The sequence below is a fragment of the Phacochoerus africanus genome, chromosome 4 (genome assembly GCF_016906955.1).
Source record: "Phacochoerus africanus isolate WHEZ1 chromosome 4, ROS_Pafr_v1, whole genome shotgun sequence".
Classification (NCBI taxonomy): domain Eukaryota; kingdom Metazoa; phylum Chordata; class Mammalia; order Artiodactyla; family Suidae; genus Phacochoerus; species Phacochoerus africanus.
The window spans coordinates 8,355,560-8,383,548 of NC_062547.1; the positions used below are offsets into that span (position 1 = coordinate 8,355,560).

General features: G+C 44.9%; 1 protein-coding gene across 3 annotated transcripts in view; it reads left to right on the top strand.

The window, feature by feature from the left end:
• The first annotated feature begins 5,319 nt into the window (after positions 1 to 5,319).
• ATL3 (atlastin GTPase 3) overlaps positions 5,320 to 27,989 on the top strand; it is a 44,742-nt gene continuing 22,072 nt past the window's right edge. The window contains exons 1-5 of one of the 3 annotated variants that reach the window (XM_047775446.1): positions 5,320 to 5,430; positions 18,529 to 18,743; positions 18,886 to 19,029; positions 20,922 to 21,026; positions 21,506 to 21,556. In XM_047775446.1, the coding sequence (XP_047631402.1) occupies positions 5,352 to 5,430; positions 18,529 to 18,743; positions 18,886 to 19,029; positions 20,922 to 21,026; positions 21,506 to 21,556 (594 nt within the window). In that variant the 5' untranslated portion in view covers positions 5,320 to 5,351. Of the gene's footprint in view, positions 5,441 to 5,468; positions 5,779 to 18,528; positions 18,744 to 18,885; positions 19,030 to 20,921; positions 21,027 to 21,505; positions 21,557 to 27,989 lie in introns of those variants that run through there. The other 2 variants (XM_047775448.1, XM_047775447.1) reach the window with 2 other exon arrangements.

Sequence of the window (27,989 nt, forward strand, 5' to 3'; positions counted from 1 at the left end):
TAAAGACTGGATAAGGAAATGAATGATGCTCATCCCTAACCCCAACAGCAATTGCTAGGATCTGCAGATCCTGGCTAGAAAGGAAGTCTGTTTCCATATCTAGACACAGAGAAAAGAGGATAAAAATCAAGACATGGATGTGGTCTTGGTGGTCTCTTCAGATCTTCAGACCCTTCAGATTTTTTACATAAAAGGTCTTTGTGCTAGGTCCAGTTCCTGAAGCTGCCTTTCCTTCCTGCTCCTTTTTGCTGTGCCAGTCAATTTCCCTGAGACTGACTCTTGCTTGGAATGTTATTTGTATACATGTTTGTTCCACAAATGTTTGCTGGTCACCTGCTGTGTGTATGACACTACTCTGTTGGGGCTTGGAACATATATAAAGTTAAAAAAAATACAGATTAAATAGCAACCAAAAATAACCAACAACACAAAACTATATGCTATGATTAGATGACGAGTGAATTGTACGGATTTAAGAGTAGAGGGAGGGAAGTTCCTGTCGTGTTTCAGCGTAAACAAATCTGACTAGTATCCATGAGGACGAAGGTTCGATCCCTGGCCTCACGCAGTGGGTTAAGGATCTGGCATCGCTGTGAGCTGTGGTGTAGGTTGAAGACGAGGCTTGGATCTGGCATTGTTGTGGCTGTGATGCAGGCCAGTGGCTACAACTCTGATTCAACCCCTAGCCTGGGAACCTCCATATGCCAAAGATGCAGACCTAAAAAGACAGAAAGAGTAGAGGAAATCATTACCAAATTACAGTGACTTGGGGAGGTTTTATGAGGAAGCTGAGTTGGACGGGAGTTTGGACTGGTAAGGAGGTCATTAAAGGTAAGGGAGAATAGTATGGAGAAAACACATGGGTTTTGCTTTGTGCAAAGATGCAATAAAACCTCCTTGTAGGCAGACCAACCATAGAAAGACACCCCTTCCTCCCAGCTCAGCCCATGATGCACTTCAATGCTGGCTTGTCTAGCAGAACTTGGCCTGGATTTGATCCTCTCTTGCCCCTCCCCTCCACAGGCTGCATTAGGGCAATGGGAGACCACACAGTCTCTCGTGGTGGCTGCACGGAAGGCTTAGAAGTGTGAAATGTTTTGGGTGTGGTTAGCCCAGGTTGGCTAGAGTCAAGGGCTTGAATTGGGACCAGAAGGAGATAAGATGGGGCAGATGTATCGGAGCTAGAATGTGGAGTAGTAACAGAGCCTGAAAGAATTGAGGCTTCATTTGAAGGCTAATGGGGATTCAGCGTTAAGTTTTCTAGCAAGGAATTGCTCAGATGGGATTTTTAAATATTTCTTCCATTTTTGGCTGCCCCGGGGCATATGGAGCTTTCTCGACAGGAATCAAATCTGAGCCGCAGTCTTGACTTAGGCTAAAGGTACGGCAGTGCTGGATCCTTTAACCCACAGTGCCCAGCTAGGGATCCAACCCAGTGCTTCCAAGAGGCTGCATATCCCGCTGTTACACAGCAGGTAGCACAGATGGGATTTTTAAGGTGCTCACTGAAGTATAGTTCTCAGGAGTTCTGCTGAGCAATTTTTTTTTTTTTTTCAGTCTTGTCTTTTCAGGGCCGTACTCTCGGCATATGGAGGTTCCCAGGTTAGGGGTCCAATCAGAGCTGCAGCTGCTGGCCTACACCACAGCCAGAGCAATGCAGGATCCAAGCCGAGTGTGCGACCCAAGGCTCAAGGCAATGTCGGATCTTTAAGCTGCTGAGCGAGGCCAGGGATGGAACCCGTGTCTCATGGATGCTAGTTGGGTTTGTTGACCACTGCCTCGATGGGAACTCCTGCTGAGCAATTTTTACTGCTGAGGCATTGAGATGGGAAATCTTTCTTGGTCCTGTCCTTATGAGACTGCTTCTGCTTTTTTTTTTTCCTTCAGGGCCACATCCACAGTGTATGGTGGTTCCCAGGCCAGGGGTCAAATCGGAGCTATAGCTGCCAGCCTACACCACAGCCACAGCAATGCCAGATCAGAGCTGCATCTGCAACCTACACCACAGCTCACCACAACGCTGGATCCTTAACCCACGGAGCGGGTCAGGGATCAAAACATGTAACCTCGTGCTTCCTCACGCTTCCTAGCTGGATTCATTTCTGTTGCTCCACAAGGGGAACTCCCAAGACTGGTATTTACAAAGCTTATTTCCCATCTCATCTTCTACGCTATCTTATTATCCTATTTTTCCTTGACTCTTAGGAAAAAAATGTTTTTAATTAAAAAAGTATATGGCATATATTCACATGCCATATATGTGTTTATACTCAAAAGCATACATACGCTAAAGTTTTATTCTATCACTAACCCCTCCCCTCTCTACGCACTGGTTCTCCCCCCCACACACTCACATAGGTAACTTTTGTGGCAAAAGCAAGGGTGAATGTAGTAAATCTACCTCATCCACCCTTTTAAACAAATGGTAGTGTGCTATACACACAGTTAAATATATTTCTATCTTGCCTTGACAGCAATTCTAGAAATTTTGTCGAAGTGTTAGACAGCTGTGCTGTTGGCCCTGCTGTTGCTGCAATAATAATAACAAAGCAGCTGATGGGTCTTGAGCTTTTATGGTGTGACCATGTTGAGGGCCTGATAGTTAATAACACCCTACGAATTGGGGTTGACTATTTTCTTTTTATAAACTAGGACACCTCATATTATACAAGAGCAAAATAAGGTATTTAAATGACCTCCAGGGATGCCAGCAGTCCAGTCTGTCCCTTCCTAGTGCCTGACTATTGCTTATACATGGATCCTGTGAGTAGTCAGTAGGAGAGGAGACTGAGCTGTACCCCAGCACAGTCAGTGAGTGATAATTATTGACTTGGCTGTTTACGCCACAGGCTGTGAGTCTCTGGAGGACAAGAATGTTCCTTATGCATTGTTGCAGCATTACTGCCTAGCACTGTGCCTGGCACATAACAAACACCCTATTTTGGAAAGCTTTGGAACCTGAGTCACAGTGGATGCTACTGCAGAAAACAATTTTTGCTATTTCTGTGCTTTGCTACATACTTCAGTATCTTGAATATTTATGACTTTGTTTTGCTTTTCCGGAAGGAACATGATTACCAATTTTTGAGCACTAACCTGGCATCAGTCATAATTGCCAAACGCTTACATCTCATTTAGCCTACAACAACACGATGACTTGAGTATTCAAATCATTTGGCAGATGATGAGTTCAAAGCGGTTAAGTAACTCACCCCTTTGCACAGCTGGTAAGCATCAGAGCTAGAATTCAGAGCCCTGTCAGTCTGACCACAAAGCCAGTAGCCTTGACCATTCATGTTTATAAGTCATCTACTTGTGGAAAACCCCAAGGAAAGCTCAGCCTCTGGTTATACTACATGACTCAATTCAGAATGAGATGACTGAAGGCAGGCTCTCATCAGTCTCATCAATATTTAGCATTTTGAATCTCCACTGTTTTTTTTTCTTTTTTTTTTTTTGTTCTGTTTGCCGTTTCTTGGGCTGCTCCTCCGGCATATGGAGGTTCCCAGGCTAGGGGTTGAATTGGAGCTGTAGCCACCGGCCTACGCCAGAGCCACAGCAACTCGGGATCCGAGCCTTGTCTGCGACCTACACCACAGCTCACGGCAACGCCGGATCCTTAACCCACTGAGCGAGGCTATGGATCCAACCCGCAACCTCATGGTTCCTAGTCGGATTCGTTAACCACGTGCCACGACGGGAACTCCAGAATCTCCACTGTATCTTTTGATGATCTGGATATTTGAAAAGGAAACTACATGTTTTCATTTACAGGGGTTGTTTTCTAAACTGTGACTAATCCTAAAGCCTATGTATAATTTGTATTGTGTTGCTCCAAGTGCCCCAAAACTTCTACAATGTATGAGGAAGGCTGATGTGCTAACACTGATTTTGATGATGCTATATTGAGAAAGATATAATAAGTCAGTATATGGTGGTCATTTCCTGACAGGATGGATTTCAGTGGATCTCTATTGGGAGCCCTTAAAATAGAACAGGGTATGTTGCTCAAAAGCAAAAAACTCAGTATTAAAGGAACAAAAAAGCGAGTAAGCGGTGTTAGGTGTAACACAAAACTTCTTTAATCATCCATTCAACAAACATTTGAGGTTGTACTATCGGCACGCCACTGGTGGGGGCACTGGATTTATAGCAGTGAATAATTACAAAAATTTGTTTGGAACTTATATTCTAGTGGGAAGAGACAACAAAAAGAAAAGTAAAACATAAGTTAGATGGAGAGAAGTCTTATGAAGACAGTGGGCAATGGGAATACACAATGGATGTTGCAGTAGTGACAAGTCATTGGCCTCTGGCCCCCCTCTCTTTCTGAGCATGCCACATAAGGCCCTGGATTTTTTTTTGGGGGGGGGGGGGGCTGCACCTGCGGCACATGGAAGTTCCCAGGTCAAATCTGAGCTACAGTTGCCAGCCTATACCACAGCCACAGCAACACGAGATCTGAGCTGCGACTGTGACCTACACCACAGCTCATGGCAACAAGAGATCACTGACTCACTGAGCAAGGCCAGGGATTGAACACGCATCTTCATGGATACTAGTCGGGTTCGTTTCTGCTGAGCCACAACTTGACCTCCAATGCCCTGGATTTTTTGTCTCATCTTGCAAGTCCTGCTTTCTGCATACCCAGTGTGAAATCCTGTTCTGATGTTCACACCTAGTTTCTTGCCGGCCAGATTAGGTCGAATTTAGACTCAAATCTAAAGCCTAGAGCAGGGTATTCAAATAATCCTGAGAGTTTGCAGAGAATCAGAAGGGGCAGGGAAAAGAAATCAAAACAGATCCTCTTTAGGAAAGATTAAGTGTATCTTTACCTTTTCACCCCTGGCCTCACAGCGCAAGGATTTGGCAGGGCCTAGAGGTAGCTGGAAGGAGGTTCTGGGTAATTATAATAGTTATGGCAAGAGTGGCGATGGTGCGCTATCAGGCTTGGCCAGGAACGGGAATAGGTGGCGAAGCTGCTGATGGTGACAATGAAGTCACAGATTCCTCTCCTTGTGAAGTCAAAATCATTTTAAAAAACCAGTGATGGTCACGTCATCTAGGGTTGAGGTCTCCCTTCGGTCCTTGGGGCAGAGTGCCGCCTAACTATGGCCCCGGCCAGCATTAAACACCGAAACCATTTCAAACGCAGCTGGTAGGAGTTCTAAGACTGCTTTCCCAAGGCCTCCGCCCAGGTCTGGCCGCAAGGCTAGGAGCCGGGAGGAGATCCTTGGCCGGCCCGCCCCTCCCCGCACGGCCCCATGGGAGTTGTAGTTCAGTCGTCGAAGGGCTGCAGTAAACTCCGACCCGCTCTTCCGCTTCCTCCCCGCCCGGGATGAGTGAGCAGAATGCGGACCGCTGGCGGGTACGTAGAGAGTGTGAAACTACAGTTCCCAACGGACCGCTGCTCCCAGCGCGCAGCCCCAGGTACCCGGCGGTGCGTTTCAGGCTTCCGCGCACGCGCACGCGCGTTGGGCGGTGGCGGGATTCGGCCCGCGTGTGCTCTCCAGCCCCAGCCCGCCCTGCGCTCGCGGCTCTTTGGGCGGCCGGTCGAGTCCTGCCAGCCAGCGTTGTGGTTGCTCTCTCGCGGCTCTGCGCGCCCCTCCTTCTCCCTAGTTTCTTCTAGAGGCCAGGCCCCGCCCGTTTCCCGTCTCCAGGGCCTGGTTCGTTCCCGCCCCAGCCCCGCCCCTCTCTGTGCCCCTGCTGCCTCTGCTGGAGGCGGAGGCTCCATGTTGTCCCCTCAGCGAGCGGTAGCGGCTGCATCGCGAGGAGCAGGTGAGGCGCCCAATTTTCCCTCCAAGCCCGCTCCGTGCCTCACCCGCAGCCCTCTCTGCTATAGCTCCGAGGAGAGCGCAGGCTCCACCCGCCGCCCTTTGTCGTCCGGGATTGGACCGCGCGCCCCTCGGTGGGGTCCCTTGGCCCGCGAATTCGGGTCCGGGGGCTACTCTCTGGGCCGGGCAGGTCGGGCGCTGGCGGCTCCTTTTTCGGGCCCCGGCTGGGAGCGGCTGCCTTCGGGAGTAGGGCCCTGCGCCTGGGAGAGGCTGTTAGTGCTTCTCGGGGCTGCAGCTGCCCGTCTGGCTCCTCCTCTCCCCGCCTGGGGCAGCCCGAGGGCGGGTGGTCTCCGGGCGGCGTTCAGAGGCTTCGCCCGGCGGCCACGCCCTGGGCCGAGCCGGGCGCTCTGGGCTGTTGCCCGTTCCCTGCCTGGCGCCTCGCAAGCTCGCTGGCCGGGAACCTTGGGCCGAGTGGTTCTGGCCGTGTTAATGGGCCCAGGGAGCGGGGAAGGTAGAGGCTTCATTGTTCAGCCTTTTCCAACGCCCCGGGGAGGGCTTAGAGTGGGAAGCTTCATTTTTATCCTAACCACCTTGAGTTACTGGCAAGAAGTGTTAGGAAAGTCGATTTTCAACCCACACTTATCTCCGTAAAGGAGATAGAAGAATGTGGCCTAATGGATTTTTATTAAGTTCTTTTAGTACACTTGGTACAGTGCCTTGTTCTTTTGCCTTCCTCAAGACATAGAAAATAGTAAAAGTATTAAATAAAAACCAAACAGTCACCATAAATTCGTGGAAAACGATGTCATCTGTCATTTTTACCTGGCTTTACTCTTGCTTGCTGTGTGTGCTCTTGAAATGACCAGGAGTTTCACTTGCGAAATCTAAAGGCAACAAAAGAATAGAAGATTGTTTGAAGAATCTTAATAAATAGATACCAGCCCTCAAATTTGAATTTGAAGTTGGGAAGGAATGTTTTGAGAAAGGGAGAAAAGAACTAACGGGTCAAAAACGTGGTTTCACATTTGGGCTGGCTTTTAGAGAAGCAAAACCTACGTAGCTCTAGCTCTCTCTAAACCGCGACAAGTGTTAACATTATGTACTGAATAGTCCTGCTTTTTTTTTTTTCTCAAATCCTCACAGATTAGCTCATACTATAGAAATCTGTGTTGCTGCTTTAACACCTGTAAAGGAAACAGTTGGCTGAAAAGTCTCTCTGTAGGTAATGAAGCATTGCACTGGTAGAGCAGGTCGTTTTATTAGCTAAAGTTTATCTCATTGGAGTAATCATAAAATTAAGAAAAGTTGGGAGTTCCCTTGTGGCGCAGTGGGTTAAGGAGCCCACGTTGTTACTGCAGCTGTTTGGGTCACTGTAGTGGTCGCTGCTGTGGAGTGGGTTCGATTCCTTGCCCAGGGAACTTACACATGCCGAGAGTGCTGCCAAAACAAATAATAATAGAGGGTAAACGTGGTAATGTGTACTAGCATAATTGTCTTAGTTTTCACAAAACAGGGGTTGTTCAGAATAGACCTTTTTAAAATTGGTTTTCTCTGGTGTAGCACATGCATTTTTCATTTTTATGATCCCTAAATCATAAAGGATATGCTGACACTATTTATTTATTTATTTATTTTTGGTCTCTTTGCTACTTCTTGGGCCACTCCCGTGGCATATGGAGGTTCCCAGGCGAGGGGTCAAATCGGAGCTGTAGCCACCGGCCTACGCCAGAGCCACAGCAACGCGGGATCCGAGCCGCGTCTGCAGCCTACACCACAGCTCACGGCAACGCCGGATCGTTAACCCACTGAGCAAGGGCAGGGACCGAACCCGCAACCTCATGGTTCCTAGTTGGATTCGTTAACCACTGCGCCACAACGGGAACTCCGACACTAATTATTTAAAATGAGCTAGAGAGTTCCCGGTGTGGCTGAGCGAAATGAATCCAACTAAGAACCATGAGGTTGCGGGTTTGATCCCTTGCCTCGCTCAGTGGGTTAAGGATCCAGTGTTGCCTTGAGTTGTGGTGTAGGTTGAAGATGCGGTTCAGATCTGCTGTGGCTGTGGCTGTGGCGTAGGCTGGCAGCTGTAGCTCCGATTAGACCCCTAGCCTGTGAATCTCCATATGCTGTGGGTGTGTCCCTAAAAAGCAAATAAAATAAAATGAACTGGTAGAGAATAGTAAGAAGTAAGAAATACAAAGTCCTTTATCTTCCCTATTCCCCAGTGGTAGTTATTACTCACAGTTCAATCGTGTATTCTAAGATTTCTGTGAAGTACCTTAGGGAACCTTAGGTTGTGTTAACTTGTTTGAGAACTGGTTTAAAATTTACCTGTAATGACTTGGCATGACTAGGCATGCTTGTTAAAGTTTCTGTGGCCTTGGGTATTGGCTATTGAGAAATTTGTTCAAATAATACAACTTTAGTTTAAAGTTATAGTCTGAGTTTTTACACATATTTCTGACTTATCTTTGAGATTCTAGGAATATATATATATATATATATATATTTTGGTCTTTTTGCCATTTTCTTGGGCCGCTCCCGCGGCATATGGAGGTTCCCAGGCGAGGGGTCCAATCAGAGCTGTAGCTGCTGGCCTATGCCATAGCCGCAGCAACGTGTGATTGGAGCTTCGTCTGCGACCTACACCACAGTTCACGGCAATGCCAGATCCTTAACCCGCTGAGCAAGGCCAGGGATCGAACCCGCAACCTCATGGTTCCCAGTCATTCGTCAACCACTGTGCCACGATGAGAACTCCTCTAGGAATGTATTCTTTAAAAGAAAGATGAAGAGGGGAAATCTTTTTGTTACTGTAGAGCTGTGGTTCTCAGGCTTGCTGCACATTACAATAATCTGGGGTTGGAGTTCCTGCTGGGGTACAGTGGTTTAAGAATCTGACTCCTCCTGCTAAGGTCACTGTGGAGGCACAGGTTTGATCCCAGGCCTGGAGCAGTTGGTTAAAGGATCCATCCTTTCCACAGTTGCTGCTTAGGTCACAGCTGTGGCTTAGATTCAATCCCTGGCCAGGGAACTTCCATATGCCACCAGTGTGGCCTTAAAACAAAACAGGAGTTCCTGTCGTGGTGCAGAGGAAATTAATCCGACTAGGAACCATGAGGTTGTGGGTTTCGATCCCTTTCCTCCCTCAGAGGGTTAAGTAAGGGTCTGGCATTGTCGAGAGCTGTAGTGTAGGTCCAAGGCATGGCTCGGATCCTGCAGATCCTGCATTGCTATGGCTGTGGTGTAGGCTGGCAGCTGTAGCTCCGATTTGACACCTAGCCTCGGAACCTCCATATGTCTCGGGTGCAGCCCTAAAAAGCAAAAAAAAAAAAAAAAAAAACAAAAAAAAAACCCGAAAAACAAAACACCCTCAGGTAACCAGATTGGTTTTCATTATTTATAGGGAAGAGCCGAACAAGATGAATATTGAATTCATTCTATTAAAAATGTAGGAGTTCCTGTTGTGGCTCAGCAGGTTAAGAACTTGACTGGTATCCATGAGGATGCAGGTTCGATCCCTGACCTCACTCAGTGGGTTAAGGATCTGGCATTGCTGTGAGTAGTGTAGGTCACAGATACGGCTCAGATCCTGAGTTGCTATGGCTATGGTGTAGGCCTGCAGCTACAGCTCCAATTCGACCCCTAGCTGGGGAACTTCCTTATGTGAAACTTGTATATGCTGTGGGTGCAGCCCTAAAAAACAAAAACCATGTATTTCCTTGTGGTATATAGACTAGTATCATTTTTAGATTCAGCCTGGTCTCTGCATTTCTGACTGTATAATACTGTTTAGTCATAATTGATCTTCATAAATCCATGAAACACTCCAAAAAAAATTTTTTTTTGGAAACACTCCAAAATTCTTAATTGACAAAGAAAATGTGGTTTGGTTCAGCATTCTGTGCTAAAGTACAAAGATTTTCTACAACAAATAAATTGAGAAAAAGCTTCCTCTTAAACTTTCAATTAAATAGAATGTAATTTCCCCTACTATTCTGAGTTGCATTTAGTATTTTCACTGAAACAACCTTAAAAATATTGTATCTAGGAGTTCCCGTCGTGGTGCAGCAGAAACGAATCCAGCTAGGAACCACGAGGTTGCGGGTTCAATCCTTGGCCTCGCTCAGTGGGTTAAGGATCCTGCATTGTCGTGAGCTGTGGTGTAGGTGGCGGATGTGGCTTGGATCTGGTGTTGCTGTTGCTGTGGTTGTGGCATAGGCTGGCGGCTGTAGCTTTGATTAGACCCCTATCCTGGGAACCTCCATGTGTCATGGGTGTGGCCCTAAAAACAAAAAGACCAAAAAAGAAAAGCTTTTTCCCACCATCAACCGAAAAGGAACCACACCCAGCAGTTCTAGAGTTGGCTGAGGGCTTTAGTGTACTGAACCATCACGTATGCTGATGTGTTTTCTCTGGCCTTGTCTGCGGATTAGGGACTTTAAGAAAGTCAAGACTGCCAGCAAGAACAGGGCATGAAAATGGTATGTTTCCGTTTTGGGGTGTGTTGCTTTTGCCCTTTAGAGAATGTGGTATTTCAAAAAGAGAGTGGAAAACTCAGGTCATAACTTTACCCTGAGTCATGCACTCTACTCAGTGAAATGTTTCTGTAACTGTAGTTATGATGTGCTTTTCAGAACTCTCTGGATCGTAAGGATGAGTACTGAGGCTGGCTCCACCCCAGTGGTTTTTAACCTAGGGTGATTTTTGTCCTCACATGTCGATGTCCGGAGACGTTTATGGGTCTCACAGTCACGGGAGTGCTCTTGGTATCTAGTGGGTAGAGGCCAGAAATACTGCTAAATACCCTGCAATGAATGGGACAGCTCCCCACAATATCCAGCCCAAAGTATCAGCGGTGCTGAGTTAGAAACCCTGGTTCCAACTGTCGAACGGAGTTCCATTGTGCCTCAGTGGTAATGAACCTGGCTAGAATCCATGAAGACGAAGGTTCAATCCCTGGCCTCACTCAGTGGGTTAAGGATCTGGTGTTGCTGTAAGCTGTGGTGTTAAGTCGCAAATGCAGCTTGGATCCGGCGTTGTTGTGGTATAGGCTGTCAGCTATACTCTGATTCAACCCCTAGCCCGGGAACTTCCAGATGCAGCGCATGCCGCCCTAAAAAGACAAAATCAAAACAAAACCAAAACCCAAAACTGTCGAATTGATTGACTAAATTCTGCCTGAATTATCTGAAATAGCAATTGCAATTGCTTCCAAGTAACTAATTTCATTGAATTTATCATTGAGGAGCATTTAAACTTTTTCCCCTATAATGCTTTTTCTGATAGAACTTCTTAAAGTTTGTTTTCCATAGGACCAGAAAGCCAATTATGATTCAGTAGTCTTTCTTTTTTTTTTTTTTTGGTGAGCCCGCAGCATGTGGAAATTCTTGAGCCATGGATTGAACCCAAGCCACAGCTGTAACCAGAGCCACAGCATTGACAATGCCAGATCCTTAACCTGCTGAGCCACAGGGAAACTCCTTATCTACTTTTATTTTGCCTGTGCAGCTACTTTTTTATCTTCAGCCCTCTAAAAATTCAGAAATACTTCTAGGAAGAAAGTGCTGTAATTTGCACAGATCTCTACAATTTTTTTCCCTATCATTAATTTCACATGTTAGTCTTTCAGCCATTCTTTTGGGGTTGTCTTTGTTTCGGTACAAAGCTAGTCCACTGAATCCAGTTATATGATTATTTGAATGGGCATTCTTAACCTTTTGGTTAGTATGGATTGAGGTGTGTTGTGTCAGAAACAAAGGGTTAGAGTTCCTGCTGTGGCACAAGGGGATTGGCAGCTCAGAGGTTATTCCCTGGCCCAGGAGCTCCCTATGCCTTGGGGCAGCCAAAAAGAAAAAAGTAAAGTATAAATCAGTACTTTAAAGTAATTAGATGGAGAGTTCCTGTCATGGCTCAGCGGAAACGAATCTGACTAGTATCCATGTGGATACGGGTTTAACCCACTGATCCAGGGTTTAACCTGGATCAGTGGGTTAAAGATCTGGTGTGTCCGTGAGCTGTGGTGTAGGTCAAAGATACCGCTCGGATCCTACATTGCTGTGCCCGTGGCTGTGGCCGGCAGCTGTAGCTTCAATTCCACCCCTAGGTTGGAAATTGCCATATGCTGCAGGTGTGGCTCTAAAAGGCAAAAAAAAAAAAAAGTAATTAAGAAAAAGATTGTAGCTTACACGTAAACTATTAGACTCCTCTTTATGCAAATATTTTCAACATTCTCTACATACTTTGAAATGATGGCTGATATAGTAGAACTATGAGCTATTTATGGCAAAAATCAGAATTGGCAGTATGATATGCTATTTCTACTACTCACTTTTTTTTTGGGGGGGGGGGGTTTAGGGCTGAGGCATAAGGAGGCTCCCAGGCTAGGGGTTCAATCGGAGCTGTTGCTGTTGGCCTATGCCGTAGCAACTTGCGATCCTAGCTGCGTCTTTGATCCACACCACGGCTCACGGAAACGCCGGATCCTTAACCCACTGAGCGAGGCCAGGGATTGAACCACTGTCCTCACGGATGCTGGTCGGGTTCGTTAACCACTGAGCCAAGATGGGAGCTCCAACCCTTTTTATTTTATTTTATTTTTTTTTTGTCCTTTGTCTTTTGTTGTTGTTGTTGTTGTTGTTGTTGCTATTTCTTGGGCCGTTCCCGCGGCATATGGAGGTTCCCAGGCTAGGGGTGGAATCGGAGCTGTAGCCACCGGCCTACGCCAGAGCCACAGCAACGCGGGATCCGAGCCGCGTCTGCAACCTACACCACAGCTCACAGCAATGCCGGATCGTTAACCCACTGAGCAAGGGCAGGGACCGAACCTGCAACCTCATGGTTCCTAGTCCGATTCGTTAACCACTGCACCACGACGGGAACTCCCTCCAACCCTTTTTAAAACATAGGTTATAAGTTCACTTAAATATATATGGGTGATAAATGTGACCATGGTGAGGCCATATCTTTGTGTATGTATAAAAATGTCTCATCTGTTATTCATATAAGTGAACCCAATATAGCATTAACTCTTCATATAAAAGAACAATAGTTGTTCATCTAAGTGAGCATTACTCTTGTCTCAGAACACATATCTAGATCTTGGAAAATGGAGAGGTAGGTAAGTTGCTACTTAAAGGTTTTTCTAGTTTTTCTATTCCTGGAGGTTAAATCTCTAGAGTATACTCTAGAGTATAAGATTCCTGAGAAGAGGGAGTGATTTCACTGCAAATTGGGGGATCCTTCCCCTAAAAAAATTCCCCAAACAAAACCCCAGTTCTTTTTTGGGGTCCTTACTGGACAAGTTGCTTTAATGTTTTTATCATCATCAACTTTGATCTGTTCTTTAACTAGGCCTATACAGTTTAAATTAAGCCAAGGCATGAAGAGGTTATCTAGCAAGTTTGGCCAATTTAGATACTCAGGAAATTTTCAGTTGTTCAAGAGACATTGAATTTTAGAGCTAGAAAATAACTATGGAGTTCCTGTTGTGGCTTAGTGGTAAGGAACCCAACTAATATCTATGAGGACGTGGGTTTGATCCCTGGCCCTGCTCAGTGGGTTAAGATCTGGCATTGCCATGAGCCGTGGTGTAGGCGGGCAGATGCAGCTGCAATTTGATTTCTACCCTGGGAACTTTCATATGCTGCAGGTGTGGCCCTAAAAAAGCAAAAAAAAGAAAGAAAAGAATTTTACCCAACTGCCTGATTTTGTAGAAGAAAGTGAAACACAGAGAAAATGATTTACTCATGCTGTTAACAGTACAAAACCCAGGCCTGGAAGCCTGGTCTTTCCAGATAGTTAGGGAAGGGCTTTCTCCTTGTACTTACTGCCTCACTAGCATAGCAGCCTTTGCCAAAAACAGGAGTTTAAGTCACAAGGAAAAAATGGAAGCGTTTGATGGTGTTTTGCAAATAGGAAGATGGTCAGGGAAGATGTGGAGGCTGAAAGGTGGAAATTTGAGAGAAGTGGAGTAGCTGAGAGGAGCCACTTTGATGGTACTTAGAATTATATTAGTGCGGAAAGGGTTGCTAGAGGTTAAACCTTGACTCATCTTATTGTTGAGACTGAAGACAACATGCCCAGGATCACACAGCTTGTTAGTGGTAGAACTGGAACAGGAACTTGTCGCCTGACTCTTACACCCATATATTTCTACATCATGCTCCTGAGAGTGAGCTGATGGTGGAATAGCCAGGTGATTCTGCCCCTTAGGCATTGTACATTTCAACCTAAGTGCAGGTTAGAAATGAACGTAGTTGTGTCACCAACATAGAGGGTGTAGTGAAATGATAGGAATAAAGAGCTCATTCAGGGAGTGGGTGGGAATTGGGGAGGGCTGAAGCAGAGCATTGGTGTGTTATCACAGGAGTTTGGAAAGGAGAACCAGTGAAAGGGGATATTAAAGAGGCTAGAAGAAAAATAAACAAGGAAAAAAAAAAAAAAGAGGCTCGAAGAGAGCTAGGAGTGTGCACTGTTGCTGGGTCCGAAGTTTTAGAAGTGGTTGGTGGTTGTGTTTGGTCACAAGTGCAGGGTCGAATGAGGATCAAGAAAAGCCTATTGGAGAACAGACTTGTGGTTGCCAGGAGGGAGGGGAAGGCAGTGGGATGGACTGGGAATTTGGGGTTAATAGATGCAAACTACAGCCTTTGGAATGGATAAACAATGGGATCCTGCTGTATAGCTCTGGGAACTATGTCAGGTCACTTGTGATGCGGCATGATAATGTGAGAAAAAAGAATGCATCCATGTATGTGTGATGGGGTCACCTTGCGGTGTAGCAGAAAATTGACAGAACGCTATAAATCAGCTATAATGGAAAAAATAAAAATCACTATATATATAAAAAAAGAAAACTTCACTCCTGTATAGGAGTCAAGAGAAAAATTAAAAAAGAAAAGAAAAGCCTTTTGGATTTGGCAAGAGAGGTCATTGATGAACCAGAGAATGGTTTCCAACAGAGACTGAGAGGAAAATCAGATTGAAGGTAATAAGAAGGGAGTGGGCAGATAAACAGAAGAAGACCTACCTTTGAGGAGTCTGACAGTGAGGGAAAGGAGACTGGGGGGAGGAAGGAGAAGAAACGGACTTTTTTCTTTTTCCTTTTTCTTTTTTTAGGGCTGCACCTGCAGCACGTGGAAGTTCCCAGGCTAGGGGTCAAATCGGAGTTGCAGCTTCTGGCCTATACCACAGCTGCAACAATGTGGGTTCTGAGCCACAGCTGCGATCTGCACCACAGCTTGCCACAGTGCCAGATCCTTAGCCCACTGAGCGAGGCCAGGGATTGAACCTGCCTCCTGAATGCTAGTCAGGTTCTTAACCTCCTGAGCCACAACGGGAACTCTTTCACTGATTTTGAGGTTGTTTACATGGACTTTCAGGTTTACCCTTCATGATACTAGGAAGCGGATAGTCTGTGGTAGGCGCTGTGGCTGAATATGACCGTTTCTCTGCTCCCCATGAGCTCCCAGTCTGGGTGATAAATCATAATTACAACGTGATAATGTTTTAATGAGTGGCGTGATCGTATGCACAAGGTTTTAGTGGAAATAGGAAAGTGGGTTCCCTTTATTGAGCCCCTGATATGCGTCATTCTCAGTGCTTTGAGATGGGTTTTTTAGGTTTATAAATAAATGGAGCGTCAAAAGGTTAGAAATTTTATCCACAGTCACACTGTGACTAAGTGGCGGAGTTCGTGTATTCTGCAAATATTTATTGGGTGTCTACTCTCTGCACTGTTGTGGTTCTTGGGAGATACAGCATTGAACAAAAGAGACAAAAATACCTGCTTTTGTGGAGCTTACATTCTAGAGGGGGGAAGTATTCAAGCCCTGCCCTGTCTCGATGGCTCTTTGGTGGTGTACCATGTAAAGTGATGGGCTCGGAGAGGATGAGGTGAGGGATCAAGACAGAGGGGAGGGTAAAGGGAGTCCTGAAGGATGAGCAAGTATTGCTGGGAGTCAGCGGAAGAAGCATCTCAGGTGGTGGGAGGAAATGGTTGATAGGCTGGACGTTTGGAATTTTGGAATTAAGATAGGATAGGACCTGAATCCGAACTTTCTCCCCTGGAGGAAAACTCGTAGCAATAAATTTCCTGGGAGGAAGAGGAGCATAAAGAATGAGAGGCACTGAGGCAGTAGGGAGAATGGTCAAAGTCTTTGACGTATAGGATGGAGATTGTAGCTTTGAGCCGTCAATGCACAAAATGTTTTTGATGGTTTTTTATGTAGTGGCTGTCGCGGTACATTTTGTGCAGTAATGAAGGCGTTCAGGCCTAAGGGACGAGGTGACATTGTCACAGCCTCACTTGAGGATGTTGGCTTGCCTGGTCAACCGAACAGGCAAGAGAGGCTGGAAGGTGGCATGGCTAAAGGAAAGGGCCCTAAGGTTTGGATTAAGGGATCTAAGGGACTGGGGAATCTGAGATGTGAGGATACATCTGCAAAGAACAGTTACATGGTATCTAGAAAGGGGTGAGGAGAAATAGTTTTTACTTGGATGATCAGTAAAGTAGTCCTGTTGTCTTAGGAAGTGAGAGATGAGAATGGTGTGGTGGAAAGAGAGCAGCTCTGTTTGCTTAAATAGAATCGTTGGTGATGTGACACAGTTCAAAATGATTTTTCCCTTATGTGGACCCAAACCAAAGGAACAAGGTCTTTTAAAATCTGATGTGTCTAGCATACTGTTGAAGAGAAAGGCAGGATCACCCCAGTTCCTCCAACTAGCCTGGTTCTTTTTCTTTTTGCTGTGCTATAGATAGAGGAAGAGATGAGTGATGGGTTTATCTTTTTTTTTTTTTTTGGTTTTTTAGGGCCACACCTATGGCATATGGAAGTTCCTGGGCTAGGGGTTGAATCAGCTGCAGCTGCTGGTCTATGCCACACCCATAGCAAAGCGGGGTCTGAGCCACGACTGCGACCTACACCTCAGCTCTTGGCAATGCCAGATCCCTTTAACCTTCTGAGTGAGGCCATGGATCGAACCTGCATCCTCATGATACCAGTCCATTCTTAACCCGCTGAGCCACAGCAGGCACTCCTCTCTCTCTCTTTTTCTTTTTTAAACTGTCCTCAGTGGTCGTCACCTTTTCTCGCAGTGCAGTTCACTGTGGACAACTGCATGCATTTTTGTCATTGGATTATCTCTCTCATTTGTAGCTCCAGGTATCCTTCCTTATCTTCCATGCCTGTTGCCCTGATAATACCACCTGCATCCTTAGGGTCTTAGCCTTCTACTATTTTATAGGACATATCATTCCTTCTTTTCACAGTTGTTTATTATGAGCCTGCTCTATGTCAGTACATTCACGTTGAAATAGATGAAATTGAAAGAGCCAGTGTCATGAGCTTAATCGTGAAGTCCTGGGGGACTGATGTATTGGCTACTAGCTTTGGCTATCTCGCATAGAGCCTCCGAAGAAGTGACTTAGACAAGGTAGACATGGTTCTTTGTCGTGAAAGTGAGCCAGTATGGCAGTTCTGCTGCCTGAAGTCCTCAGCCCTTCCTGTCTTGTTGCTCCAGTACTCCTAGGGTGTTGCCCTCATGTGCCTGGTCCAGGGTGACGTGCTCCCACTTCTGCATCTAGCTTAGCAGGAAGGGGGAAGATGCATGATCTGGAAGTTGCTGTATCATTTCCAGTCAGAACTTAGTCACGTGGTGATGCCCTCCAGATGGAATTGGGTTGGAGATGTGTTTCTTCTGAGCGGTTATATGCCCAGCTAAAAATCTATTTCTGGAGCAGAAGGAGAAAATGAATATTGAGGGGAGTAACCAGCCATCTCAGGGACTTTGGTACTGCTTTGAGTATTGCACAGTGCTTAACCCCGTGGCTTATCCTTAAGGCTGAAATAAGTTGTTCTCATTTGTTTTTTTATGTGAAAGACTCTTCAGGCCACTTGTTGTTATGGCAATAAGAAGAACCCTAAGAGATTATTCACAGAAATATTTCTTTTTTATCCGGGAAGTAATGGGAAGGAAGAGTATGAGTGTATATTTATTACTATGATAGCATAATATTTAATCTATATTTGTAACTCGTTTTCCAGGAGTTCCTGTTGTGGCTCAGTGGTTAACGAATCCGACTAGGAACCATGAAGTTGTGGGTTTGATCCCTGACCTCCCTCAGGGATTAAGGATCTGATGTTGCTGTGAGCTGTGGTGTAGGTCGCAAATGTGCCTCGGATCTGTGGTTGTGGTGTAGGCTGGCAGCTGCAGCTCTGATTCCACCCCTAGCCTGGGAACTTCCAGATGCCATGGGTGTGGCCCTAAAAAGACAAAAAAAAAAAAAAATTTAGCCATTGCGATGGACGGGCCGTGGTATCTCATTATGGTTTTAATTTACATTTCTTTGTAACTGATCGTATGGAAATACCTTTTCATGATTATTGACTATTTGGATATCCTTTTTTATGAAGGGCCTGTTCATAGTCAGTTGCCCATTACTGTTTTTAAAGTTTAAGTGATTCCAGTTGTCTCTTAGGGATTTCTGTGATGATTCTGGATATGAGTTCTTTGGGCTTAGATGTTGTGAATATTTTCTCCTAGCCCATGGTTTGCATTTTTACTCCCTTAGTGATGTCTTTTAATGAATAAAAATTCTTAATTTTAATGACGTTGACTTTGTTATTTTTTCTCTTTTGTGGTGAGTGCTTTTGTGTTCTGTTTAAGAAGTTTTTTTACTCTTCCCATGTTAAAAAATACATACTTTAAAAATATTTGAAATTAATTTTTTTTTTTCTTCTGTGCAACACCATAGGTGATGCCATGGAGGGTGGAAAGCCTGGTCCCGTGCAGGTTGTTATGGTTCAGAAAGACCAGCATTCCTTTGAGCTAGAAGAGAAAGCCTTGGCCAGCATCCTCTTACAGGACCACATCCGAGACCTTGATGTGGTGGTGGTGTCGGTGGCTGGTGCCTTCCGAAAGGGCAAGTCCTTCTTTCTGGACTTTATGCTGCGATACTTATATTTCCAGGTAAGGTGGAAATTATTTCCCCTCAAATTAGAAAGTGAGCCTTTTACGTCCAAAAGAGCTAAAATAAATTCATGAATTATCCTTGATGTGTAAAGTTACTCAAAATTTAAGATTTAATGGAAATTTCCGGTTTTTCCTGCAGAAGGAAGGTGGCCATTCAAATTGGTTGGGTGACCCAGAAGAACCGTTAACAGGGTTTTCATGGAGAGGGGGCTCTGACCCAGAAACCACTGGGATTCAGATCTGGAATGAAGTGTTCACTGTGGAGAAGCCAGGTGGGAAGAAGGTAAGGCAGGAAAAGGCTCACTCATTAACCAGCACAGCAAAATGAGAACTTGAGTGTGTCATCTGATAATCTAATTAAGAAATGATTTTTATTGGAATGATAGAAGTGCATGGTTTTTAAAATAATGTATGAACGTAATTTTTTTTTTCTTTGTTTGTTTTTTTTTGGTCTTTTTGCTATTTCTTTGGGCCGCTCCCGCGGCATATGGAGGTTCCCAGGCTAGGGGTCGAATTGGAGCTGTAGCCACTGGCCTACGCCGGAGCCACAGCAACGTGGGATCCGAGCTGCGTCTGCAACCTACACCACAGCTCACGGCAATGCCGGATCGTTAACCCACTGAGCAAGGGCAGGGGACCGAACCCGCAACCTCATGGTTCCTAGTCGGATTCGTTAACCACTGTGCCACGACGGGAACTCCTGAACGTAATTTAAATGGACAAATGATAATATAAGGCTTCTTCTAACAGAAAACAGCCGTCAGATGCCCTTGCCCTCCCTCTCTCATTTTCACAACACTCTCAACGGTTTCAGATGCTACTTCTTCTTTTTTTTTTTGTCTTTTTGCCTTTTTTCTGGGGCCGCTCCCCCAGCATATGGAGGTTCCCAGGCTAGGGGTCGAATTGGAGTTGTAGCTGCTGGCCTACACCACAGCCACAGCAATGCCAGATCCGAGCCGCATCTGCGCCCTATACCACAGCTCACGGCAATGCTGGATCCTTAACCCACTGAGTGAGCCAGGGATCGAACCACAAACCTCATGGTTTCTAGTCGGATTCATTAACCACTGAGCCACGATGGGAACTCCGTCAACTAGTATTTTAAATTTCTTTTTCAACAACAAAAACATCTAAATCAAGGCTTGGAACGTGAGCTCATTGGCTTCAACATTTGGCTGTTTTGACTGTCATTGTGATTTTTTTTCCCCCCTCTTTTCATACTGCTCTGTATACCTCTCTTTTGTATCATCTCCTGAGATCAGAGCAGATAATCTCCAGCAAGGTTTTCTGGTTGGAAAACAAGTCACCTAGGGGAGTTCCCATTGTGGCTCAGCAGGTTAAGAACCCAACTAGTATCCATGAGGATGCAGGTTGATCCCTAGACTTACTCAGTGGGTTAAGGATCCGGTGTTACCATGAGCCATAGTGTAGGTCGCAGACATGGCTTGGATATGGTGTTGCTGAGGCTGTGGTGTAGGCCCACAGGTGTAGTTCTGATTTAGCCCCTAGCCTGGGAACTTCCGTATGCCCCAGGTGCGGCCCTAAGAAAGAAAAAAGAAAAAAAAAAGGTACCTAAATACATGTATGTATTGAAAAAAACATGCATGTGTGTAAATCCGCACAGTTCAAATCTGTGTTGTTTAAGGGTCAACTGTAATTGTACTTTCTGATATAACCTGTGGACAGGTGCTTAATCTTTTTTTTTTTTTGCATACAATATTTTGTTTTTATTTTCTATAATGCTTTTTATTTTTTCCATTATAGCTGGTTTACAGTGTTCTGTCAATTTTCTACTGCACAGCAAGGTGACCCAGTCACACATACATGTATACATTCTTTTTTCTGACATTATCATGCTCCATCACAAGTGACCTGACATAGTTCCCTGTGCCTTAGTCCTTATTTAAATGTTATCTGTACTTTCTTTTTCTTTCTTTCTTTTGTGGGAATCCGAGCTGTATCTGCGACCAACCCCACAGCTCATGGCAATGCCGGATCCTTAACCCACTGAGTGAGGTCAGGGATTGAACCCGTGTCTTCATGGATCCTAGTCAGTTTCTGAACCATGGAGCCACAAAGGGGACTCCCTGTTACCTGTCCTTTTCAATTTCTGCGTGCATTTTCTCCCTTTTCACTTTAATGTGTTTTGTTTGTGTTTTCTCTTTTTTTTTGCAGGTTGCAGTTGTTCTGATGGACACCCAGGGTGCATTTGACAGCCAGTCCACTGTGAAAGACTGTGCTACCATCTTTGCTCTAAGCACCATGACTAGTTCTGTTCAGGTAAAGCCCCTTGATTAGGGAAAAAAAATTTTATAGGAGGAATATGATAAAGAGAATGCATGTAGTTTCAGTTGTCAGAATTTCTGTGATGACATATAAGTGTTCTTTTTGACTACAGATATGTTAAGCTCTTATAAGCTCAAGAGCAAACTCAAACTATTTTTCCATTTTGGTCATAAATACATATTGTGTATGTCAAGAAAAGTCTGAAAAAGTGAAAGTTGAAATTATATCAGTTACCTCATATAGGAAATGTGTATTTGGTAAAAAAAATTTAAAACTCTTTTAAACTGTAAAGGTAGAATTACGTGATTTCAGCCTTTCCAAGAGGCAGATAATACTCCTCTTTAAACAGACCTCCTGTTCGAATATGCAGACCTTTAATTGTACAAAGTTTCTTTCTGTTCGGTGCTCTAGGCTTATTAGGGATTCATTTGAAGTCAGCTAGAGTGGTACCAATCTGGATTTTTGTTTTCTAGATTTATAATTTGTCCCAGAACATTCAGGAAGATGATCTTCAACAGCTACAGGTATATGTTCCTCATAAGAATGTCATCATATCATTTAAGACTTTTAAGACTGAGGTGCATTTTACAGCTGAGTAGTCTCACCAAAGGATTGAACTATGGAGGAGGTTTGGGTTCATGGTAATCGTACACTCTGCGTATCTGTTGCTGGACTGGTCAGGGAAGGCCTTACTGCCTTGAGCAGGGAGCCCAGGAAAGCAGGTGGGTAAGCCCTGCAGATAGGGGAGGGCTGGGCAAGTGGTGCAGGGGAGGGAGCAGAAGGAAGAAGGACCCTGGGGGGCAGCGCGCTTGGTGGGATCTAGAAACAGCAAGGAGATCAGGGGTTGGGTTGGAGGGTGAGACCCCGAGGAGGCCAGGTGTTGAAGTCGGAAGTCTGGGGATGCTCTGCCTTTGTAAGGACTCGGGCTTTTCCTCTGGGTGAGGTGGGAGCCGTTTTGATCGGAGGAGTGATATTATTGACATATTACAAAAGGCTCAATGTGTTGTGTTTAGAATAGATTTTTAGAGGCACAAGAGTGCATTCAGTGAGACTGGTTATGAAGCTATTGCAATAAATCAGGTGAGGTTAAATTCGTATTTATAAAATGCATGGGATCATGAGCCTGGAAAATAGGATATGCTTATTAATAACAGCTAGCCATTACTTCTTAAACCTGTTACTACGACTGCCTTGTCTTCTCCATAGCAGCAGTTCTTAAATATTTTTCCTGTAAAATCCTCTTCATTGAATATTCCAGAGTTGGATCCAATCTGGCATGGTTCTCATTCCACTCTTCCCACTGACATTCAGGAAACACTTCAGAATACGTGAGGGCGTCATTTATCATAGAGATTACCTTGAATCAGTTCTAATTTATATTCCTTTTTATTTTTTTGTCTTTTTTCGAGGGCTGCACCCGAGGCATGTGGAGGTCCCAAGGCTAGGGGTCGAATGTAGGCCGGCCTACACCACAGCCACGCCAGATCCGAGCCGCGTCTTCGACCTACACCACAGCTCACCGCAGTGCCGGATCCTCAACCCTCAGAGTGAGGCCAGGGATCAAACCCGCATCCTCATGGACACTAGTCTGGTTTGTTCATCACTGAGCCACGACAAGAACTCCTATACTCCTTTTTTAAGAATCAGAGAAAATAATTTCTAAACTTTGACTCAATGTTACTATGAGCAATTACTTAGACTCCACAATAGGTGGTTCTACACCAGTGCTGTGACTCAGTGGTTGAGAGCACCTGCTCTGTAAGATGTTTCCATCAAAATTTGAATTTGACACCTTTTCACCTGAAACTTATTCCTTTCTAAGCTCCTTTCTTTCACGGTTTTTGGAAAGCCTAATTTGTGTGAGGCAGTGGACCGAGTGCTATCGATACAGCAGTGTTTGGGGTAGACAGGATCATGGATTTTTAGTCCAGCTGGTGAGCGGGTACATGGTGATGTATTAGGACCACTGTGACAGGGTACCACACACTAGTGGCTTAAAACAGTAGGAGTTTATCATCTCACAGTTGGGGAAGCTAGGAGTCAGAAATCCTGTGTGAGTGAAACCTGTGGAGCAGAATCCTTTCTTGCCTCTTCGCAGCTTCCAGTGGTTTGTTAGCAATCCTTGGCATTCCTTGGCCTGCAGCGGTAGCACTTCAGTCTCTGACTCTGTCTTCATTTTTTATTTTTATTTTTTGCTTTTTAGGGCCACACCCTAAAAAGGTTCCCAGGCTAGGGGTCTCCTCCGAGCTACAGCTGCTGGCCTGTGCCACAGTCACAGCAACGCAGGATCAAGCTGCATCTGCAACCTGTACCACAGCTCAAGGCAGTGCAACCCACTGAGCGAGGCCAGGGATCGAACCTGCAACCTCATGGTTCCTAGTTGGATTTGTTTCCTCTGCGCCATGATGGGAACTCCCTCTGCCTTTGTCTTCATGTGGCTGTCTTCGCTCTGTGTCTTGTGTCTGTTCGTCTTATTGCCCTCTTCCCTGTATCTTTGTTACTTCTTCTTCTTTTTTTTTTTTGTCTTTTTGCTATTTCTTGGGCCGCTCCTGCGGCATATGGAGGTTCCCAGGCTAGGGGTGGAATCGGAGCTGTAGTCACCAGCCTACGCCAGAGCCACGGCAACACGGGATCTGAGCCGCGTCTGCGACCTACACCACAGCTCACAGCAACGCCGAATCGTTAACCCACTGAGCAAGGGCAGGGACCAAACCCTCAACCTCATGGTTCCTAGTCGGGTTCGTTAACCACTGCGCCATGACGGGAACTCCTGTTATTTCTTCTTCTAAGGACACGAGTCATATTGGATGAAGGCCTACCCTAGTGATGTCTTCCTAACTTGATTACATCTGTGAAGACTCTTTATCCAGTGAGGCCACATTTCACAAGTACCAGGGATTAGGACTTCAACTTATTTTGGGGGGACACAATTCAACCCATAAGAGGGTGGTAAGGATTATGAGGTGACTGCATAATTCTCCTTTGATACTCTTCTCATGCGTTCCCTCATCCTGTGGTTCTTCAAACCCAAGATATGTTTAAGCATGTCTTTTCCAAAATCACTTCAGAACCAAGCATTCCTGAGTCTTTTTAATTATGTCCTGTAGGGGAGTGGAAAAAACCCTTCCCTCATCTCAGGTTCTTGGCTGAAGCAGGGATGGAATGGAAGTGCCTGCTCGAGGAAGAGGATTGGGACAGGTGTGCTTGATGAATGGGAGGGAATGACCCAACGGTTAGTGGGTGGATGGCAGTCAGACGTGGGGAGGAAGAGGTTATTCTGGCCTGAATCCTCAAGGGAGTCGGACTTCCTACAAGACCAAGAATGATCGTGAGAAGTGATAAGGGAAGCAGGGGGAGTTCCCTTCGTGGCGCAGTGGTTAACGAATCCGACTAGGAACCATGAGGTTGAGGGTTCGGTCCCTGCCCTTGCTCAGTGGGTTAATGATCTGGCGTTGCCGTGAGCTGTGGTGTAGGTTGCAGACGTGGCTCGGATCCGGTGTTGCTGTTTCTCTGGAGTAGGCCGGTGGCTACAGCTCCGATTCCACCCCCTAGCCTGGGAACCTCCATATGCCGAGGGAGCGGCCCAAAGAAAGCAAAAAAGACAAAAAAAAAAAGGGAAGCAGGGAAGTCACCAATCCCACTTTTTTTTTTTTTTTTTTAATGCCCACACCTGCAGTACATGAAAGTTCAAGGGCTAGGGACTGAATCCAAGCCGCAGCCATGACCCCACCCACACTGTAGCCGCAGCACCTGGGATCCTTTAGCCCACCGCACCAGGGCAAGGGATTGAACTCGCACGTCCATGGTGACCAGTCCTTTCTCATTTGATGAGACAGATGATGGTAGATCTAGAAATTGAATAAATAAAAATGTAAAGAAGGAGACAGTAATATTCGTGTATGCCTGGAAATCCATAAGCATCAACTGGAAAACTATTTAGAACTAAAAAAAAAAATTAGACACCCATCACAAAGTACAAATACACAAATCAGTGGGCTTTCCTATTTACCAACATTAACCTGTTTAAAAATGTAATGGAAAACATTTGCTGTAGCAACAAAATATTAAAAAACTTGTAATAAGGAGTTCCCATCATGGCTCAGTGGAAACATCTGACTAGCATCCATGAGGACACAGGTTCGATCCCTGGTCTTGCTCAGTGGGTTAAGGATCCAGTATTGCCATGAGCTGTGGTGTAGGTCGCAGATGCGGCTTGGATTTGGCATTGCTGTGGCTCTGGCGTAGGCCAGTGGCTACAGCTCTGATTCGACCCCTAGCCTGGGCATGCGGGTGTGGTCCTAAAAAGACAAAAACAAAAACCTTGTAATAAACAATATGGTTCTCCTGTATGAAGCACTTCAACATTGTATGAGGCATATAAAAGACTTAACCATATGCAGGAATATACCTTGCTTCTTCTATGTGTATCTGTATTCTATATGTATCTTGTATATGTGTAGCTAACACATTTATTTCTTACTCTGTGCTAGACACTGTGCAATGTATTGTATAAATGTTATCTCATTTGAGACTGAGTATTATAAAGTTGTTACTTCTTCCCCATTAAACAGAATCATAAAAGTATTCTATTGGGAACTTGACAGAATTGTTCTGAGATTCATTTAGAAAGTTAAATTGTAAAACAGCCAAGAGTATTACAAGGAGTGAGGGAAATAAAAGAAAATTGACCTAGTACATCTTATAAAGCTGTAATTATAACAACAGGATACTGGTTCAGGAAAAAATAGATTAATGTGCCATATAATTATGATAGAGTGCATTTTCATATATTTCATTCTACTTAAGAATGTATAGGAGTTCCCATCATGGCAGACTGGAACGAATCTGACTAGGAACCACGAGGTTGAGGGGTTTGATCCCTGGCCTTGCTCAGTGGGTTAAGGATCCGGTGTTGCTGCGAGCTGTGGTGTAGGTCGCAGATGAGGCTCGGATCTGGCATTGCTGTGGCTCTGGCGTAGACTGGCAGCTACAGCTCCAATTAGACCTCCAGCCTGGGAACTTCCATATGCCGTGGGTGCGGCCCTGAAAAGACAAAAAGACAAAAAAAAAATAGAATATATAATTCTATACCGTAAAGGATGGCTCAGTCAATAAATGATGTTAGGGTAGTTGCCTATCTATTTAGAAACGATAGAAATTAGTTCCCTACCTTGTACTGTATACCGAAATAAATTCCAGATGATTATTTTGATGTGAACAAAACCCCATAAGTGGGAAAAAATAGGCCAATATACAATATTCAGGGAGAATTTTCTAAACAAGACCTCAAAGGTAGGAGACAGAAAAAAATGGATAAAGTTGATGCCAGGTATTACCAAAACAGACCTCTGAATATAAGTTTGGTACCTGTTAGGTGCTGGGGGAGAAGAGATGCCCAGTTATCAGAGGGCCCAGCATGGAGGGTTGGGAGCTCCTCCTTTCACTGTGCCTTCTTCACGGAGGCTGAAGTTAAGCTCTCAAATCGGTCAGTTGATATCTATCATTGCAATAATGTTTCTCTTTTTAAAAATATTAATGATGTATTATGAAGTCAGAAATGACTTCATCCTTTCCAAAAACTGCACACTTTGGATAAGGCTGAAGGCCCCCTCCCCCTCCCCAGGGGTAACCCCAGTGTCGGTCAGTTTTGAATGTATCCTTTCTATTCTTTTCCATGGATGTGTAAACAGGTATATATTCCTATAGAAAATATATGACATGTGACAACAAGCCCTTATACAAACCCTTTGAGGCAACGTGTTTTGGAGTTCAAAATATTTTGGATTTTTAGAAAGATAATGTGGTGCACATAGCATGAGGTCTAGGACAGGAGTGGGTATTTGGGGAACACAGTATTTTTGTAGGGAAATGTATGACTAATTATATGAAATAATGAAATAAGATCAGTAAAGCCCGTAAGAAGCCTCATATCAGTTCCAGGAAGACTTTCCTCCAGATGAGTTTGCCGCCTAATGTGGGTTTTTAGAATCCCCCCCCCTTCATTTTTTAAAGTTTTATCGAAGTATAGTTGCCTTACAGTGTGGTCTCAATTTCTGCCGTACAACAAAGTGATCCAGTTGCACACACATCCCTTCTTTTTCAGATTCTGTTCCCACATAGGTTATCGCAGAAGACTGAGTGGGGTTCCCTGGGCTGTACAGCAGGTCCCTGTTGACTCTGGCGCTTTTTGGATTTCGGAATTACGGATAGGAAATCATGGTTTTACATAGTTTTTTAGTATGCGTTTTTGTTGTTTATATATAGCATTTTATTTCTATTAGGTACTTTTTAAACAACTTTTTATTTTTTTAACAAAGTAACCTATATTCATAGTTTAAAACTCAGTCGTATTATAATGTTCATCATGAACCTCCTTTTTACTTCCCAGTCCCTTCCTCAGAAGTACCCACTGTACTAGTTTTGTGTCTTCTTGCTATTTGCATCTTCTGCTCTAAAGGACTTGCTTATGTTGCTCCTCCTAGATTTTAAAAAATTAAGTATTAATTACTTCTTATGTAAAATTAGGATTTAGCTCTTTTGGGAGTTCTGGTTGTGACTCAGCAGAAACGAATCTGACTAGTATCCATGAGGTCGCATCCTTGGCCTTGCTCAGTGGGTTAAGAATCTGGCTTTGGGTGTTCCCATCGTGGCGCAGTGGTTAATGAATCCGACTAGGAACCATGAGGTTGCGGGTTCGGTCCCTGCCCTTGCTCAGTGGGTTAAGGATCCGGCATTGCCGTGAGCTGTGGTGTAGGTTGCAGACGTGGCTCGGATCCCGCGTTGCTGTGGCTCTGGCGTAGGCCGGTGGCTACAGCTCCGATTCAACCCCTAGCCTGGGAACCTCCATATGCTGCGGGAGCGGCTCAAGAAATAGCAACAACAACAACAAAAGACAAAAAAAAAAAAAAGAATCTGGCTTTGCCATGCGCTGTGGTGTAGATCACAGATGCGGCTCGG